At 38.7% G+C, this 21356-nt stretch overlaps 1 protein-coding gene across 1 annotated transcript in view; it reads left to right on the forward strand.

Annotated features, from left to right (window-relative positions):
* CFAP43 (cilia and flagella associated protein 43) overlaps positions 1-21356 on the forward strand; it is a 110912-nt gene that overhangs the window by 13437 nt on the left and 76119 nt on the right. Inside the window, exons 4-6 of the mRNA XM_064269349.1 lie at positions 258-425; positions 2883-3033; positions 9939-10098. Coding sequence (XP_064125419.1) covers positions 258-425; positions 2883-3033; positions 9939-10098 — 479 coding nt within the window. The remainder of the gene's footprint in view (positions 1-257; positions 426-2882; positions 3034-9938; positions 10099-21356) is intronic.

Here is a 21356-nt window from a genome sequence, read left to right on the forward strand (position 1 = left end):
TGATTTGTAAACGTTCACTTAAAGCTCAATAAAAATTATTAAAAAAAAGAAAATACATCGTTATTATACTTTCTTAAAAGGGTATAGTATAATTATATGCATAATTATTCATAAATTGGACATTAATACCATAGATTTTGTGATGCATATCATACATTAAGTCCCAATTTATGTCAATTGTTTCCAAATAATTAATGTTCTTAAGATACGAAACTCAAATTCAATTATTTTTTCATCAAACACTATTTTCTTTTAAGGAATTGGGAATCCCATGTCATTTTGTGCAAGAAGTCACAGCCTGGTGTGGATGTGAGCCAGATGACTTTTAACCCCATGAACTGGCACCAGCTATGTTTGTCAAGTTCAAATGCAGTGACCGTGTGGAACATTGAAAGAAGTAACCAGGAACATTACCTCAAACCAAAGTAAGAAGCTTTCTTACTACACAGCAACAAAATGATAATCTTCATTTGCATTGTATGTAATGTCATTGGGCCTATCTGATGAATTAAGTGGCTTTATACACGCATACTTAAAGTTATAACATCTTTCTATTTATATAATTAACTTGAAGTGCTTGTTTGCCTTTTGAAAGGGTTCTTTATTTTATAACCTGATTTCCCAATGAGTTTCTTTAAATATCAAGCCCTTCTAGAGCTTTTTGTCAACATGGTTTAATTTTCCAATATTTGATTTGCTCTTACTATTTCGAAATTGCACACATTATACCTTCAGCCACATTATCTAAAAACAAAGGCGTAGTTGCATGTGGCAGAGGCATAGGAGTTACTGGTTTAAATAGAACTGGGTCAGAGAGAAATTCGATGACCTATGTCGTGGTGATGGTTGATAACAGGTACTTTTGTTGGAAAAGAGTTCAGAGTCTTAAGGTGCCTGAAAAAATGGCTTGGGGGTGGTGTCTGACTTCCTCTAACTTCCCAAGGGGGAGGGAGAATCAAGATCAACGCCCAATGCTGATTCCTGTGAGGCAGAGATCAAACATGCCTCCTCTCTCCACCATCTTTACCAACTCTGATACTAACCATTCTCCCACAGCATTCTCTACTGGGTTTGATAATTCAGTTTTAATGGCCACAGAGAACTCACAGACCATACTCACAATTATGGGGTTTCTTAGGGAAGTAACAGTTACAGTTCAGGCTCAAGAACACTCAGGATACACTTCTTCCATCAGGATAGCCTCTCCCCAGCACGCTTCTCCCTGGCCCTCAGTCTCTGCCCAAAGGCACTCAGCTTTCTCTCTCCATGGGCCTGGAAGCCCAAAAAACACTCTCTCCTTCCTTGGTGGTGGGCTCCTCCTCTCAACTCTGGAATTAGCTCTCTTTTAAGGCAAAACTGACCAATCCCCTTGGTACCCTATCACACAATCACCTGGGTGGGAGTTACAAGACCATAGTTAGGAAGGCCACACACAAAAGCCATTAATCAACTGCAGTGCCTCTGAGCTAACCATTCTCAGTGTACTCTGTAAAGTAGAAAACTAGAAGAAGTTGCAAATTTACACTCTTGAAATTGCAATTTTTGAAATAATTGCCTCCTTAAGAGAAGTGCAAAGATAGTAAATAAAGTTTTCTAAATGTAAAGCCCTACAAGAAGCACTTCTTTCTCTTCAGTGCCCTTTATGTCTCATTGTCAAGCTTATAAGCACACACTGAAAAGTCAAATTTGTTTCTAATCAGATTTGACAGTGCTGTGCCTTTTAATAAAGTGGGTGATGTCTCTATCAGATCCTGGACAGGGCAGGCAAGTAATTTATCTAACCCTTCCCTCTCTTTGCTTACTTTGAATATTCTACACCAGTTCTGAATATTGGGTTATGATTTTTCTGTAAGCAAATGAAGTGGGAGGCAAAATGACCAGATTGTCTAGGATCATAGAGCAAGCAGGATTCTTAAGCACTTAAGCCTTAGATATTTTGAGTAGTAGATAATATTTTTATGTAAACATTTTTCAGAATTATTTGTCATTCATAAAACGTAACAAAACCAGTTCTGAATTTAATACATGAAGCCATGAATTCTCCAATGTTATGGGTTAAAAGCAAATGTACAGTAATTTTGAAAGTGAATTCTTGATATCAGAGGTTATAATGGTAGATAAATACAGCCTACAGATTTTTTTTTAATTTAAATTAGTTGCCAACATTTAAAATCCCAGAGATTTCTCATGGTGTTCTCTTGAAATTTTGGAACCAGAATTCTCACATGTCAATAAACCCTCTCGCTAGAGCTAAGTGGCAGCTGCCTCCTGTAGGAAGGACAAACACTTCACCATTCGCCATGATCCCCACCTAGCTACCTGTTGCCTGCCTGACCCCATCACATTTGAATTTGTAATTCCTGCTCTAGATATTAACTTTGACAATTTTGAAAATCTCTCTGTACTTAATTTATAACTGTGCATTGTCCTTTTATGATATTTTAAAATCTACTATGTGGCTTTTATATAATATATCTGATTATGCATATTATATATATCTTTGGCGATTATCTGATTTATTATAACATATACATATTTGGCTTTTATCTGGCATATATTATTACGTGTGTGTGTGTATATATATATATATATAAATAAACAAACAAAAAAAAACTTATTAATGTAGAGTTGATTCTGACTCATAGCAACCCTATAGGACAGGGTAGAATTGCCCTGTAGGGTTTCCAAGGAGTGGCTGGTGGATTCGAACTGCCAGCCTTTTGGTTAGCAGCCGAACTCTTAGCCACCACACCACCAGGGCTCCACACACACACACACACACACGTATATATCTCCTCACCCTGCTATTTGCCCAGATGCAGTAGTTGCATCAATGATTAGCATTTGTTAATCTCATCACTCTGATGTCTTTTCTTCTATAGGTCAGTAAAACTACCTGCAGAAGATGGGTCCATCGTGGATGAAACAGACATCATTTTCACTCACTCACTGCTCAAGGATCCTATCTACGGACCTGTGCTCCCCCTGTCAGCCATTGCCGGGCTAGTGGGTGAAGAGGCAGAAACTTTCAGGGTAATTACCTGGGACCCCTTCCTGATTGCGTAGTCGTTTGAGGTTTAGGGAGCGTGAACTCATTTAATTCTCATAACCATCCCATGAAACAGGCAGGGTAGAGAGGGTCACTCTGGTTTTTAATACAGATTAGCCGCGGAGACTGTGAGAAATGAAGGCTCTGGAGTTTTGAGTTTTGATGACTGGGAAGATGTTGACACTCTAATGGACACAGGGAACCGAGGCGGAGTTCCATTTTGGCATACTCATACTCAGTTTGGGGTGTTGGGGGGACATCCAGGTAGAGATGATGGGTGGAAACTGGCAAAGCGGACCTGATGTTCAGGTAGAAGAAGGCAAGGCTGGAGACATAGACATTGGAGTCATTCTCAGAGATGGGATTGTGGAAGCTTTGAGAGTGGTTGTGATGAACAGGAGAGAAAGGGTGTTAGTGAAGAGAAGATGGCTAGAGAGAAAACTGACTGCCAAGACTTGGAAGGAGCAAGAAGAGTCTGAGAAGGAACAGTCACAGAAGCAGGAGCAAGTCCAGGAGAGAACAAGGTCGTAGAAAACAATGGGAGAAAGTTTCAGAAGGGAGTGCTTGTCAACAGTTACATACTCATTCATTCAACAGGTATTTATGGAGCTCCTTCTATGTAGCAGGTACTGCTTTAGTCAGTGAGGATCACATGGTGACTGACCCAAGCATAATCCCTGCCTCATGGATCTTACGTTCTAGTCAGAGAGACAATGACAACCACAAAAGTAAATGGATGTATTAAATCATTGCAAAATAACAGATAATGATAACAGAATAAATGGGGGCTGAGAGATTAACATAGGCTGGTCAAAGAAGGTCTCTGGGTAGATGACACACTGAGACTTGAAAGACATGTTATGTAACTCATGTTACCAGCAGGGTAAAGAGAATTCCACTCAAAGAATGGCATGTGCAAAGGCCCTGGGGGAAGAAGAGAACCTGGCATGTTTGAGGAACTAAGGAAAGACCTGTGTGGCTTGAGCATGGTGAATAATAGGGAAGTGAGGTGCAGGGTGATGTTCAAGAGGGAGGCAGGGACTAGGGACCAGCACATGCAGGACCTTTGGGGTGAGCTTTAACCTCTTAAACTCACACTTTGCTAATGCTTGTGGTAAAGCTCTAAGCAGAGGATAAAGGCAATAGAGGGTCTCAAGTATTTTTGACCACTGCAGAGAAATAAGCTATGGTTTTGAAAACTCTTTGTGGCAAGCAAGAGAGGTGTATTCTTTTGGTATCTCCTCTAATGGATGATAGTTATTCAAATTTTTAAATTATGGAAAATGGTTAATTCCTTCCATAGCATGGGCCTTAGCCTTGAAAATGTAACCATACTCAGCCACAATAGGAAAGCAAGGTAAAAATAAATAGATGGGCTGTCCTGTTTTACAACTTGAAAGAATGTTTCTTTGCCTAAAAAAAAAAAAAAATTTGTTGCCACCCAGTCGATTCTGACTCATGATGAACCTGTAGGATGGAGTGGAACTACACCATAGGCTACCAAGGCTGTAAATCTTTATTAAGCAGACTGCCACATCTTTCTCCTGAAGAGTGGCTGGGGAGTTCGAGCCACTGTCCTTTCAGTTAGCAGCTGAGCGCTTAACCACTGTGCCACTAGGGCTCCTTTTTTCTTTGCCTAGGACCTCAAATTTTCGACTATCTCAAATCTTTTTTTTTGTAGCAAATTTCTACAGAAGCCCTCATCTTTCACGTTTTGCACCAACATGATGAACCTACTTTTTTTTTAATACTCCAGTGTGGAATTAACAATTTTTTAAATGCTTGTAATAAACAGACATCTTTATTTTCTAGGACTTTTGCCCTTATTACATTTTAATCTTTTTCTGAAAACAGAAATTTAATGTAGTAGTTTAACATCTCTAAATTTTATAGGGGGTAAAAATAAGGCCATATGCTTTCCATCCAAGTTAGAAATGTCCCAAGCAGTTTACTTTTTTCCATTTTTTAGTTAGATGAAATGATAAAAATGGCTAAAATTTTATTAATGTCTGGACAATGAGGGAAAGCACAACCAAAAATAGATCTCAAATGTCTTGATTCTGTTCTTTCCTTTGAATGTCATTTCTTGTGACCTAGGTACCAATGATAAAGAAATCAGTGATGAATTGATCTATATAAGATCCTTGGAGCCCTGGTTGCACAGTGGTTAAGAGCCTGGCTACTAACCAAGAAGTTGGCAGTTCAAATCCACCAGTCGCTCCTTGGAAACCCTATACAGTCGCTATTAGTTGGAATTGACTCAACGGCAATGAGTTTGGTTTTTTGGTTTTATATAAGATCCTTTTAAATCTACAAGTTTACACTTTGACAAAATTATAAAAATTAAATACTCCCATTATCTCTTTTGTAGATAACATTAGAAAATCACATTATAGGCCTTTAAAAAGAACCAAGTCACGTTATGCAACTTATTTAGGGTACATCCCGTAGTAGCATGGGGAAAATCAAAGGCAGATGTTCTCTGGGCAGAAATTTGATCCAAGAAAATGAATTTAATTTTTAGATTTCTTTTTCCACCTACTTCTCTTTTTTAAACAGAAGTTTCAAAATAAGAAGCTCTACATGGGGTTGCCATGAGTCAGAATTGACTTGACGGCAACTAATGACAACATTCTGAACTCAGGTATTCTGAAAAATATTCAGATGCTTACATTTTCTAAAACAATGGAGTTGGACCCAAATTTTTCATGTTTGGTCTTCAAGTGATCAAAATGTTTGCTATATGATTCCAGAAGCCCGAAAAAAGAAGGTGGTGCTACACACAAATATTTTTAAATGTCATTTGGCCCTTCTCTTTCAAAACTCTTAGAATTTTAAGAACTGAAAAGTATTATTTCTGCTCACAGAATCCATGTAATACCATATTCATTTTTAAATGACAAGAACATGTTTACCGATGAAAGAAGGTAAGAAGAAGAAAAGCCCAGGTTTATCTTAAAAGTCAGGAAAGCCACATGTAATACTAATTTCACAAGCAAAGGCTGGAAAAGTCTGAGTTTTCATCCTCACCTCCAGGTTCTTTGGTGTTGTGAGAATCAGAAATGTGGTTTTTTAAAGATCGTGTGCCTACTTCCATCGCAGGTAAAAACCTGCCCTTTTCAACTCTGTCTGGAGGCGAGATGAGAGGGCAGAGGGGGACAGGAGCTGGCTGAATGGACACAGGGAATACAGGGAGGAGAGAAGGAATGTGCTGTCTCATTAGGGGGAGAGCAGCTAGGAGTACATAGCATGGTGTGTATAACTTTTTGTATGACAGACTGACTTGATTTGTAAACCTTCACTTAAAGCACAATAAATTAATCAACTCATTAATTAAAATAAAAAGAATCTGCCATTTTGTGATTTATAGTCTAAGGTTAGGTGTCATCAAGAAAATTTTTAAAAATATGGTGGCTCAGTGAATCACTCTTTTTCCATGAGTCATACCTCAGTCAGACACCACAGAAATGTCATTAATCGGCAGCAGCTTAATTCTTTTGGGTGGTTTTGCCCTATTTTTAGTTCACTGGGTAGCCAGATTGTCACTCAAGTATTTATTTTCTAACTAAGGTTAGAAAAAAAAAGGAGGGCATGAAATACACCAACCATACAATTAAAGTCAATCTATCCTTTTAAAAAAAATTATCATGATGAACGCTCCTGTGTATAAGTGCCACATTAGTCATATTTCAAGTTTCATCCCAAAGGCCACACTTCCTTTCTCTCTATGCTTCCCTCACTCCATAGGGAAGAATCAGTTGCTTCCTCAATGATGCTCCCATACTATGTAAACACACCTCTACTTTTTTTGTACTATAAACTACAATGTTTTCTGGTATTTGCTGATACTACTTCTTCCCTCAGTAGGTAACTATCCTATTGAAAAGAGGGATCCCTTAGGACATGGCACAATGCCCAGCATATAACCAACGCCCCCACAAAAAACAAAACCCACTGCCATCAAGTTGATTCTAACTCAGCGACACTATAGGACAGAATAGAACTGCCCCATACAGTTTCAAAGGAGTGCCTGGTGGATTTGAACTGTCAACCTTTTGGTTAGCAACGTAGCTCTTGACCACTATGCCACCAGGGTTTCCAACCAACACCTAGTAAATGTTTATTGAGATGATATCAATTATGCAACAAACTTGTATCAGTTGATAATCTAGTAGAAATACTTTGTCAGGGCCATACTTAATTTACCTTGAATCTGCAAGCCTCTCCTAAATTAAAAGAGTAGTATATAACATATTTTTCAAATAGTTTCTTATTTATTAGAATGATGGCTTGCATAAATCAGGGAGTTTTGAGTAGAAAAACGGCTGTTTATATAGGCTTACCATGTTCCCCAACTGTGAAAGCTCTTCCAATTTTCCCTGCTTTGTTTTTCTCCACAACCCACATCACCATGTAACATTCTTATATGTTTAACATCTTAACTTATTTTTATTCTTTGTTTCCCCTGACCAGGGTATAAGCTCCATGAGGATAGGGATTTTTGTCTGTTCTATTCACTGTTATATTCCTATGCCTAGAAAAGTACCTGAAACGTAGCAAGTGTCCAATAAATATTTGTTAGATGGATGAATAAACGAATGAACAAAGGAAATAAATTTAGGGATTTTGGTGATTTGGCCAATAGCTTATTAAATTTTATTTCTGTGTCTATGGGCATAAGGATGCCTAAAGAAGACAAAGACATGTCGTAGCCAGTAAATTCTAAATAATAGCATGGCATTACAAAAAGCCCAGATAGCACTACATGGTATGTTTAAAAAAAAAATGATAATAATAAAAGTAAGCTAGTATGTTTGACTAGTTCAACTAGAAAGGAGACAGTGCCATATTATGGCATTCTGAATTTAGGATCTTAGTTCATCAGTGCTGGGAGGTGGGGGGACATGTGCCCAAAATAGCTGTCACAGCTACTTGGACCTCCAGAAAGGAGAGCATGTAGTCCTAAGCTTACAACGGAGCCTGTTCCTGCTGAGAGAAAGGGGGAGTGGTCTCTCTCCTACTGGACGCCAGTGTTTGGGGTTGCAGGGGGCACAACACTAAGGTATTATCATGGGAAGCAGACGTCAGCAAATTAGGGCCTTTTTTTTTTAAATAAGATTTAATTGTGTTTTTGTTGAAGGCTTACGTAGCAGTTTAGGTTCCTATTCAACAATTTCTACACAAGTTGTTCAGTGGCATTGGTTACAGTCTTCACAATGCGTGAACATTCTCATTATTTCCACTTTGGTTGTTCTGTTTCTGTTAATCTAGTTTACCTGCCCCATTCATTGTATTCTTATATTTGTTTTAAAGTAATTGTTGACCGTTTGGTCTCATATAGGTGACTTTTTAAAGGAGCACAGTACTTGCAGGCTATATGCATTATTTTTTGAGCCAATTTGTTATTTAGCAATGAGATGACCTCAGGGGTTATTTTCGGTTCTAGGTCTGAAGAAGATTGCAGGGCAGGTTGTGTCCTCCAGTCACAACCAGTCCAGTTGGTCTGTTTTTTTGTTTTTTTTTAGGAATTCGAGGTTCTGTTCTGCATTTTTCTCCCATTCTATCCATCTATCGTGGCCCTGATTAGAACGGTCGGTAGTGGTACCTGGGCGTCATCTAGTTCTGATCTCAGGGTAGAAGAGACCCTGGTCCATGTAGACTATTTGTCCTATAGACTAGCTTCTTCTATGAGTCTTTTGTTTCCTTCTTTCTCTTTTGCTCATGATGAGTAGAAACCAATAGTTGTGTCTTAAATGGCCGGTTCTAAGCTTTTAAGACCCCAGACACTACTCACCAAACTAGGATGTAGAACATACCTTTGTGAACTATTTTACACCAGTTTACTGAGATGTCCCACAAGACTGTAGTCCTTATCCTTCAAACACAGGAATCCAATCCCACGAGGTGTTTGGCTACATCTAAGAAGTATCTGTAACTGTGCCTTCTATGTGTTTTATTACATATATTAATATATGTGTATACAATCACATAGATTCATATACGTATATATATCTATATATATACACATACAGTTGCTATGAGTTGGGATCAACTCAACAGTAACAGGTTTATACACATATATGCCTACATACATGCATATATACCTGCACATATATTTTCTCATTGTTTCAAAAGTATGTATGCCAAATTACAGCCTATTTTTATATGGCCCCAAGCTAAGGACAGTTTTTATGTTTTTAAAGAGTTGTTGAAAAAAGACCTATGTGGCCCATAAATTCTGAAATACTATCTGATCCTTTACAGGAAAAATTTGCCTTAGACCCTTGGCCTATATTGTTTTCAGTCCCCATAGATTTTATGCACTTCTGTTCAAGTTTTCCATGGAATCAAAGACATACTATAGGATGTTTCTTGAACTGAATTAGAGAGTCCACCAAAATAGGTTAAGGGGTGCTCTTCCTGGTCCCTGAAAAAGCTAACTAAGCAGAGGATCCAGGCTGACTTCTCCACAGAAGCTCAAGGAAGTCACATTCCAGCCTCCTGCAGAACAGGATGGGTGGGGGGAAGATTGGTAAGAGTATTCCTCAGAAAGGATGATTTTAGCTAGACAATAACTTTCTTAGGTTAAGATACTGAAAAAGTCCACCAAAAATAGTACAGAAATTACTACTCAGTACTTTCATGACAATCTGCACCCATAGAAAAACTCTGAATGTGCTGGCAATAATACCTTATTTTTTCTTAGTGACCTAAAATGGAAAGAGAAATAGTGAGGTAGTAGCAGTTCGCTAGCCCTTGGCAAATGGCAGGACCAGTGAATTTATATATGTCCATTTGTTTCTTTTTAAAAATTGTTTTGCTGGGTATTTCTGTTACTCTTAAGCCGTGATCATTGTCTTAACACAAGGGTTTTACTCTTTCCTTTAAGCCAAAAGATGATCTGTGTCCTTTGCTTCACCCAACTATGCATTGCTGGACTCCATCAAGTGACCTGTATGTTGGCTGTGAAGAGGGTCATCTTTTAATGATTAATGGAGATACTTTGAAGGTGACTGTGCTTAATAAGACAGAAGAACCACCACCCTTGGGTGAGAAACTGCTCTACTTCGTATTTCCAGAAGTGTAGCCATGCATGTTGTTTTGTATACACTTAAAGATGAAAATTCTGGCTGCCATTTTTCTCTCTGTCTAGTTAGTTACCAACTCCTGTGGAACGCCTTACAGCTAGCTAATGTTAGTTACCAACTCCTGTGGAACGCCTTACAGCTAGCTAATGTTCATTGAGTATTACTGAGTTTTAAGTGTTCTGCTGTTCCTATATATTCATATTTCATATAATCCTCAAAACAACATTATTAAGGAAATAATATTTTTATTTCCATGATATATATATATGAGGAAATGGAGACATTGAGAGGTTAGGAAACATGCCCAAATTCACATAACTAGTAAACAGTGGCATTGATACCTGAATCCAGGCAATATCGCCTCCAAGGAATCCAAGTTCTTAGCTATTATGCTGTATCCTTTCCTTTCCCTCAGTTCCCAGCTCAAAGGCCACCTCCTCTAGAAAGTTTTCCCCAACTGCTATGTCCCTCATCTACCCCTTCTCTCATTCCCTGACTCATACTTCACTGATGAAACTGAGCTAATTAAACCCTTTCCAGCCCCCAAATCCACTTAACCCTCATCCTTGATGATCTCATTTTAAATACAGCTGCCATGTAGAAAACCACCTTTGTGTTTCTTGGTTGGAATTTCAAAAATAATCTGGTCTGTTTTCCTTAGGCCTGGCATCCATTCCTATGCAATGATCTATGGCCTGGGTTGAGCCTGGGCCACAGGAGCCAACATCCATGTAGAAAGGGCAAAGTGTAGACCTTTTGAGAAGGGAGCCCACCAAGGCAAACTCCCCAGACCTGCCCAATGCACTCTCCATCTCTACTCCAATTGCCCTTATTAGACATCTTGATTTCTGTAGCAACATTAGACTGATTTCACTGACCCTCATCTACATTTGATCCAAACAAGGCAGCTAATTACTGCCAGACTGCCCTTCTTGAAGACTGTTTTCAGACATGCAATTGAAGAACTGCTGTGCTTTGATTTCAATGCCCTCCATAACCTGATCCCACCCATGCCATTAATATTATTTCCTGCTACTTCTCATATGGTGGCACAGTGGTTAAGAGCTATGCTGTGCTATGGCTGCTAACCAAAGGGTTGATAGTTTGAATCTACCAGATGCTCCTTGGAAACTCTACTCTGTCCTATAGGGTCACTATGAGTTGGAATCAACTTGACGGCAATGGGTTTGGTTTTTGGTTTACTTCCCATATAAGTTCTCTGATCTATCCAGTCATTTCTTTCCATCATTTCACACACATGCCTTCTAGCTCATTCCCTTGTCACTTGACCTCTAGAAATCCCCCAGTTCCCAACTCAAATGCTACCCCCTCCAGAAAGTTTTCCCCAACTGCTATGTCCCTCATCTACCCCTACTCTCATTCCCTGACTTATACTGCACTGATGAAACTGAGGCCAACAGGATTGAATTTTCCTACCCTACCCCTCCCTCCCTCCATTTATTCTCCCTCCCTCCATTTATTCTTACTTGTATCCTTCAGACTTACTTCTCTCTCTAATCTTGCATCTGCCATGCCATCTGGGTAGCACTCTAAAACATAAACTTTTCTTCTGGCCTGCCTGTCCAGCTTCAGCTCCTCCAACTTGAGCCTTTTAAGAATTTCTCCTCATCCCTCTGCTCTCTCCAAATTCTGCCACGTGGAATTTGTAGTTACTTTTTTCTGGGATGCCCTTCTCTTCTTTGTCCAAGCCAAACCCATTGCTGTGGAGTTGATTCTGACTTATAGAAGCCCTGTAGGACAGAGCAGAACTGCCCCTGTATAGTTTCCAAGGCCTAAAATCTTTATGGAAGTAAATTGCCACACCTTTCTCCTGTAGAGCAGCTGGTGGGTTTGAACTGCCGATTTTTCAGTTAGCAGTCGGGCACTTAACCACTGCACCACCAGAGCTCCTCTTCCTTGTCCAGCTTGTGAAATTATCCTTTTTGGAGCCTTCTCTGTCCTTGCCCCAACCTTTAGGCAAAATTAGGTGCCTACGTTTGCAATTCCCTTGGGCTCATCCCTTTGTTAGAGCCTCATGCTGTGCTATTACAATTGCCAATGTGTCTGTCTGTCTTTATCACTAGTCATCAACTGTTTTGCTTATCCTTTGGCTCCAAAGTCTAATCCCAGAGATTACAAGACAGTAAACTGGCACCAATCTCTTTGAAAAATGAATTAATAAACTAATGTTCTTATTTTCCAAACTCCTATCACACTTCTAATACGTTTTACATAATTTTGGACTTAATCATATGTAGTCCTAAGTAGTGAAATATTGTTCACTATTTCCTCTTTATATGCTTTTTCTTATGACTCTCATGGTGTATTATGAATGCCTCCAAATAAATATTTACTAAGCCTCTACAAAGTGGAAGACACTATGCAAGGTACCTCAGAGTTTACATAGACAGCAAATATATAAAGATCTCTACCCTCAAGGAGCTAATATCTTATTAAGGAAGATAAAAGAACTACACAAATAATTACAGCCAGGTAGATTAAGATGATTTAATTAGTAGAAAGCTTCACAAAGAACTATATGGATCCAGATAAGGTAAACCTTGATGTTTCACAGGTGGAGATACAGGGTAGAAAGTGTGGTGGGTAGAGTTTTTGGTTATAGTACTTGCACGGATAAGAAAACACGGGGAAGGTTGAGAAACAAGAAGAGGTCCAGTTTGTCTGGAGCATCTAGTGTTATAAGGGAGTAATGGGAAATAAAGAGGCATTCATACCATATCTGGCTTTGAATATCAGTTCAGCTGACAGTGGGCAGGCATCAAACACTTCTGAATGGGGATGAACCCCAATTGGAATTGTGTTTGGGCAGATTAACTTAGACACAGGTCTGGAAAGGAAGATCCTACTAGCGAGTGGCTATAAGAAAAAAGTACCTAAACCAGGCTAAGAGCCATAAGAACTCAGACTGTAGTGGCAGTCAGATCAGAAAAGAAAGGATTGCTGGGAGGTGAACAGTCTTTGAAGGAGAAGACAGTATCCTTTTAGTATCCAGCAAAATGCCAGGTACATAGTATGGGGTAAACAATTTGATGGATGCCACCCGAGCCTTTGATTTTGTAGTTCTCATGGTTCATCTACATAAAAAGTTAATATGCTTTGGTTTTTTTCCCCCAGGGAAAATATTTTATTAGTAACACATATTCTCATAGAACTTTTTACTTTCTTTTTAATTCATAATGTTTTATTTATTAAGCTATACTTTACATAACAACATATCATAAAATTCACAAATCTTAAGTATATAGCTTGATAATAATAGAGCTTTTAAAATCTCTGACAATGCTTTCCTAAATAAAATGAAATATATTTATTATATAATTCTAGAGTGTTAGTTACTTAGAACTGATAGTACAGAACTCAAAAACAACTCCTATGATTTATATCAGTAATCATTGCTAAGCAGCTTTTATATTCATTGCTTGGGAGGCATCATATCACCTACTCTGATGTCAAGTTGATTTTTGGAAAGAAAGATTCCAAAGGAATGATACTATGAGAATAAACAAGGAGCCCTGGTGGTGCAGTGGTTAAATGCTCAGCTGCTAACTGAAAAGGCTGAAGTTTGAACCCACCCAGCAGCTCCACAGGAGAAAGACCTGATGATCTGCTCCTGTAAAGATTATAGCCTGGAGGTGGGTGTGGCTGGAGCCAATGGCAGACTAGTCAGTCATACTTAGCCATCCTGCTGCAACAAAGACCCAAAAAACCAAGTAAAACAAATACAGATGTTAATCCCAGAGCCCTGAACCTTAAATGAAAGAATAAAGTATTAGATCAGAAGTCACCGAGGAGAAGAAGAAACTGATAGAAAATAGGGAAGGAATAGAGATATGAAATGCAGGTTCTCAGCCAAATGGCATTATTCAGCTTGACCATCTTAGAATAAAGCCAACAACCCCGCACACAGAAAGGCACCTCTATGGAATTCCTAGTAAGAGATATAGGTATGGTGTGGACACACCCAGGACTAAGTAAGACCATGTTTGCTGGCTGTGACTCAAGGAGAAGCCCAGACTCTCTCACCCAATAACCACAGGAGCACACTCCTACAAATGCCTCCCCTCTGGTGAACAGCAGCTATAACCACCCCATCTGGAAACCCCAACTGCCAGGAACCACAGTACTAACCCACCCTATTGCCCTCCTCCATCTAGTCCCCTCTGGCCCTGCCTTCACCTCCCCTCCTACCTCTCTCCTCTGCCCCACCAGCCATGGCCCTGAGGGGAACCAGCCTGGACCCCAGGCTGCTCCTCACAAGCTCCAAGCTGCTCTTGCTATCCACCATGGGCATGAGGGGACCCAGCCTGGACCCCAAGACACTCCCTGCCAGCTCTGAACTGTTCCCACCACCCACAACTGCCCAGAGAGGACCCGGCCCAAACCCCAGGCCTGTCCCTACCAGCTTGGGATCACCCCCCTGCTGTCCACCACAGTCCTGCTCCAGCCGCTGATCTGGTTCACACTGCAGACAAATGACCCACCTTCTCCCTCCCCCCCTGCAGACCTGCTCTGCTGCACCATAGCTGAGTGACTATCCCTGCATACCTGGACAAGGTAGTGAAAACTATCGTGCCCAGAGAGGAGCAAGCAGCAAAGCACACCTGGCTCACCCACCCAGACATAACCAAACCAAACAAAAAAGCAGGATGAAACAAACAAACCTACAATCAATAAAGAAGAAAATAACACCTGAATGTCTCTGAGACAGCAGACAATATCAAAACATATTTTAAAAAATGACAAGAGAGCTCCAGTAAGCCACCAGAAGAAAGCACTGGTTGACCTTCTGGCAAAAGAAAAGGCACTGGAACTGCTTGATAGGAAATTAAAAAGTCTCTAATATTCAGGGCTCTCCAAGAGATTAGGAAAGCAATTAAGGAAAATGAAGACAAAATCATGGAAAACACAGACAAAACCAACCAAAACCAAGGAAAACACAGACAAAGCAATAGAGGAATTCAGGAAAATAATATAAGAACAAAATGTCAAAAATAAATAATAAGAAATCATGCAAAAACAGCAATTAGAAATCCAAAAGATAACAAAATTTCAGAAATGGACAATGCAATAGAAGGTTTTAGGAGCAAATTTGGAACAATGGGAGACAGAATCAATGAAATTGAAGACAAATCTTGGCTGCCACTTTGAGAAAAAATCGGAGAAAACAATGAAGAATAATGAAGAAAGCCTAAGAACTATGTGGGATACAGTCAATAGCAAAAATTTGTGCATGGTCAGAGTTCCAGAACAGGGAGAAAACAGAAAACACACAGAGGATCACTGAAGATTTGCTGACAGAAAACTTCCCTAATATCGTGAAAGATGAAAAGCTGACTATCCAAGAAACTCAATGAACCCCATATAGGATAGACCCTGTCATGTACTGAATTATGTCCCCCCAAAAATATGTGTATCAGTTTGGCTGGGCCATGATTCACAGTATTGTGTGATTGTCCTCTATTTTGTGATTGTAACTTTATGTTAAAGAGAATTAGGTGGGATTGTAACACCATTACTAAGGTCACATCCGCAATCCAATGTAAAGGGAGTTTCCCTGGAGTGTGGCCTGCACCACCTTTTATCTTACAAGAGATGAAAAGGAAGCGAGCAGAGATTTAGGGACCTTATACCACCAAGAAAGCAGTGCTGGGAGCAGAGTGTGTCCTTTGGACATGGGGTCTCTGCACAGAGAAGCTCCTAGTCTGGGGGAAGGTTAATGAGAAGACCAACAGAGAGAGAGAAAGCCTTCCCCTGGAGCTGATGCCCTGAATTTGGACTTTCAGCCTACTTTACTGTGAAGAAATAAATCTGTTTTTGTTAAAGCCATCCACTTGTGGTATTTCTGCTATAGCAGCACTAGATGACTAAGACAGACCCCAAAAGAAAGTCACCAAGACATATAATCACACTTGCCAAAACTAAAGACAAAGAAAGAATCTTGAGAGCAGCTTAAAAAAAAAAAGAAAAGTCACATTCAAAGGGGAAACAATAAGACTAAGCTCTGCTTACTCGTCAGAAACCATGCAGGCAAGAAGGCAATGAAATGACATATATAAAACCTTGAAAGAAAAAAAAAATGCCAACCAAGAATAATATGTCCTGCAAAACTCTCTCTCAAATATGATGGCAAAATTAAGACCTTTCCAGATAAACAGAAATTGAGGGAATCTGTAAAAACCAAACCAAACTTAAAAGATTTATTAAAGTGAATCCTTCGATTAGAGAACCAACAACATCAGACAACAACCTGAATCTAGGACACAGGTTAATATCAGCAAAATACTGACCTAGGTAATGAACTCTCAAGGATAAAACAAAACTGAAAGATTTAAAACAGGGAACTAAAGATGTCAATCTGTAAATGACGACAAGGTCAGAACAATAAAAGGGGGAATACATGGTGCAGGTATAGAACTTTCAAATAGAGAGGAAGTCAAGGGAATATCAAGTAATAAGAAACTGGTTCAAACTTGGGAATATGAGGGTAAATTTCAAGGTAACCGAAAAGAAAGCTAATAAACCTACTCATCAAAATAAAGAAGAAAAACATAAAGCTTCAGTAAACACAAAATCTATAATAATGAAAGAAACAAAAAGAAATTTCACAAACAAAAGGAACCCAGCACAGGAAAGTAAGAGGAACAATGAAAACATCAGCACACACAAAAAGCACTACAAAGTGACAGCAATAAATATACACCTATTTTTATCAATAATCACACTGAATGTAAATGGCTGAAATGCACCTGTAAAGAGGCAGAGAGTGACAGAATGGATGGAAAAAACATGACCCATCAATACGCTGTCTACAGGAGACACACCTTAGACACAAAGACATATATTAAAAATCAAGGTAAAGAAAAAAATGTATCAAGTAAACAGCAACCAGAAAAAAGCATGAGTGGCAATACTAATCTCAGACACAATAAACTTTAAAACAAAATCCACCATAAAAGATAAGGAAGGACATTGTATAATGATTAAAAGGGCAATCCATAATGAGGACATTACCATAGTAAATATATATACACCCAATGACAGGGCTCCAAAATACATAAAACAAACTCTAAAGCACTGAAAAGAGAAATTGGCAGTTTCACAATAATAGTAGGAGACTTCAACGCATCACTCTTGGTAAAGAATAGGACATCTAGAAAGAAACTCATCAAATGCACAGAAGATCTAAAGGCCACAATCAACCGTCTTGACCTCATAGCCATATATTGAACATTCCACCAAACAGCAGCAAAATATACATTGTTTCCAGTGCACATGGAACTTGTTCCAGAATAGAACACATCTTAGGTCACAAAGCAGCCCTCAACAAAATCCAAAACACTGAGATAATAAAAAGCATCTTCTCTGATCACAGTGCCATAAAAGTAGAAATTAATAACAGGAAGAGCAAGGAAAAAAATCATTTACATGGAAACTGAATAACACCTTGCTTAAAAGCCACTGGGTAATAGAATAAATCAAAGATAGAATAAAAAAAATTCTAGAATCAAATGGGAATGAAAACATCATACCAAAACCTTTGGGACAGAGCAAAGGCAGAGCTCAGAGGTCAATTTATAGCAATAGGTAAAAAAGAAAAAAAAAATTTTTTTTTTGTACACACATCAAAAAAGAAGGGACAAAATCAAAACCTTAGCCCTACAACTTGAACAAATAGAAAGAGAACAGCAAAAGAAACTGACAGCCACCAGAAGAAAGGAAATATTAAAGATCAGAGCAGAAAGAAATGAAATAGAGAATAGAAAAACAATAGAAAGAATCAAGAAAACCAAAAGTTGGCTCTTTGAAAGGATCAGCCAGATCAACAAACCACTGCCCAAATTGACAAAAGAAAAACAGGAAAGGAAGCAAATAACCCAAATAAGAAATGAAATGGGGGACATTACAACAGACTCAAATGAAATAAAAAGGATTATAACAGAGTACTATGAAAAACTGTACTCCAACAAATTTGAAAACCTAGAGAAAATGGACAAATCTCTAGAAACACACTACCTACCTAAACTAATACAAACTGAGGTAGAAAATCTGAACAGACCTGTAACAAGAGAAGAGATTGAAATGATAATAATAAAATAAAATAAACTCCCAACAAAAAAAGTACCGGCCCAGGTAGCTTCACTGGAGAATTCTACCAAACATTCAGAGAAGAGCTTGCATCATTACTACTCAGACTGTTTCAGAACACAGAAAAGGAAAAGATACTTTCATATTCATTCTATGAAACCAGCATAACCCTGGGTATCAATACCAGGCAAAGACACCACTCACAAAAAAGGAAAATTACATACTAATATCTCTCATGAATATAGATGCAAAAATTCTCAACAAAATTCTAGCCAATAGAATTCAGCATCTTATCAAAAAAATAATACACCACGACCAAGTGGGATTCATACCAGGTATGCAAGGATAATTCAACATTAGAAAATCAATCATGTAATCTACCACATAAATAAAAGAATCACATGATCATCTCAACTGATACAGAAAAGGCATTTGATAAAGTCCCTTATCCATTCCTGATAAAAACTCTCAATAAGATTAGAGAAATCCCTTAACATAATAAAGGCCATCTATACAAAACCAACAGCCAACATCATTCTCAATGGAGAGAGGCTGAAAACTTTCCCCTGAGAATGAGAACAAGAAAAGGATACCCTTAATCACCACTCCTATTTAACCTTGTGCTGGAAGTCCTAGCAAGAACAATAAGGCAAGAAAAAGAAATAAAGGGCATCCAAATTCGTAAGGAAGAAGTTAAACTATCCCTATCCACAGATGATATGATACTATACATAGAGAACCCAAAAGACTCCACAAGAAAACTACTGGAACTAATAGATTCAGCAGAATAGCAGTATACAAGATAAACATACAAAAATCAGTTGAATTCCCATACACAAATAAAGAGAACTACAAAAAGGAAATCGGGAAAGCAATATCATTTACCATAGCCTCCAAGAAGATAAAATACGTAGGAATAAATCTAACCAGGGACATAATAAAAGACCTATGAAAACAAAACTACAAAACACTACTGCAAAAAACCAAAAGAGACCTACTTAAATGGAAAAACATACCATGCTCATGGAATAGGTAGACTCAACATTGTGAAAATGTCAATTCTATCCAAAGAAATCTACAAATACAATGCAATCTCAATCCAGATATCAACAGCATTCTTTAACGAGATGGAAAAACTAATCGTTAACTTTTTATAGAAAGGAAAGGGACGCCAGATAAAGTAAAGCATTATTGAAGAAGAACAAAGTAGGAGGCCCAGCACTACCTGACCTCAGAACCTACTATACAGCTACAGTAGTCAAAACAGCCTGGTACTTGCACAACGATAGACACATTGACCAATGGAATAGAATCAAGAACCTGGAAGTAAATCTGTCTACCTATGGGCACCTGATCTTTGGCAAAGTCCAAAGACCATTAAATGGGGAAAAGACTGTCTTTTTAACAAATGGTGCAGGGAAAGCTGGATGTCCATCTGTAGAAAAAATGAAACATGGCCCATACCTCACACTATATACAAAACTAATTCAAAATGGATCAAAGACCTAAATATAAAACCCAAAACTAGAAAGATTACAAAAGAAAAAATAGGGTCAACACTAGGGACCCCAATGTATGGCATATACAGGATACGAATCATAACAATGCACACAGGCCAGAAGAAAAGCTAGATAAATGGGACCTTCTAAAAATTAAACACGCTCATCAGAAGACTTCACCAAAAGAGTAAAAAGAGAACATACAGACTGGGAAAAAATTTTGGCTACGACATATTCGACAAAGGTTTAATCTCTAAAATACATAGGAAAATCCAACACCTCTACAATAAAAGAACAAATAATTAAATTAAAAAATGTCTTCTTCACCAAAGAAAACATTCGGTGGCTAACAGACACATGAGGAAATGCTCCTGATCACCAGCAATTAGAGAAATGCAAGTCAAAACTACAATGAGATACCATCTCACCCCAACATTACTGGCACAAATCAAAACACCCAGAAAACAACAAATGTTGGAGAAGTTGTGGGGAGATTGGAACTCTTATGCACTGCTGGTGGTAATACAAGACGGCACAACCATTTTGGAAAATAATATGGCGCTACAAGGCTCCAGGAATTGATGGAATATCAATTGAGATGTTTCAACAAACAGATGCAGTGCTGGAGGTGCTCACTTGTCTATGCCAAGAAGTATGGAAGACAGCTTCCTGGCCAACTGACTGAAAGAGATCCATATTTATGCCTATTCCCAGGAAAGGTGATGCAACTGAATGTGGAAATTACAGATCATTAATATGACACACAAGCAAAATTTTGCTGAAGATCATTCAAAAACGACTGCAGCAGTATATCGACAGGGAACTGCCAGAAATTCAGGCTGGTTTCAGAAGAGGATGTGGAACCAAGGATATCATTGCCGATGTCAGGTGGATCCTGGCTGAAAGCAGAGAATACCAGAAGGATGTTTACCTGGTTTTATTGACTATGCAAAGGCATTCGACTGTGTGGATCATAACAAATTATGGATAACATTGCGAAGAATGGGCATTCCAGAACACTTAAATTGTGCTCATGAGGAACCTTTACATAGGTCAAGAGGCAGTTGTTCGGACAGAACAAGGGATACTGATTGGTTTAAAGTCAGGAAAGGTGTGTGATGGGGTTGTATTCTTTCACCATACTTATTCAATCTGTATGCTGAGCAAACAATACAAGAAGCGGGACTATATGAAGAAGAACGGGGCATCAGGATTGGAGGAAAACTCGTTAACAGCCTGCGTTATGCAGATGATACAACCTTGCTTGCTGAAAGTGAAGAGGACTTGAAGCACTTACTAATGAAGATCAAAGACCACAGCCTTCAGTATGGATTACACCTGAACATAAAGAAAACAAAAATCCTCACAACTGGACCAATGAGCAACATCATGATAAATGGAGAAAAGATTGAAGTTGTCAAGGATTTCATTTTACTTGGATCCACAATCAACACCCATGGAAGCAGCAGTCAAGAAATCAAAAGACGCATTGCATTGGGTAAATCTGCTGCAAAGGACCTATTTAAAGGGTTGAAGAGCAAAGATGTCACCTTAAAGACTAAGGTGTGCCTGACCCAAGCCATGGTATTTTCAGTCGCATCATATGCATGTGAA

The sequence above is a fragment of the Loxodonta africana genome, chromosome 16 (genome assembly GCF_030014295.1).
Source record: "Loxodonta africana isolate mLoxAfr1 chromosome 16, mLoxAfr1.hap2, whole genome shotgun sequence".
Classification (NCBI taxonomy): domain Eukaryota; kingdom Metazoa; phylum Chordata; class Mammalia; order Proboscidea; family Elephantidae; genus Loxodonta; species Loxodonta africana.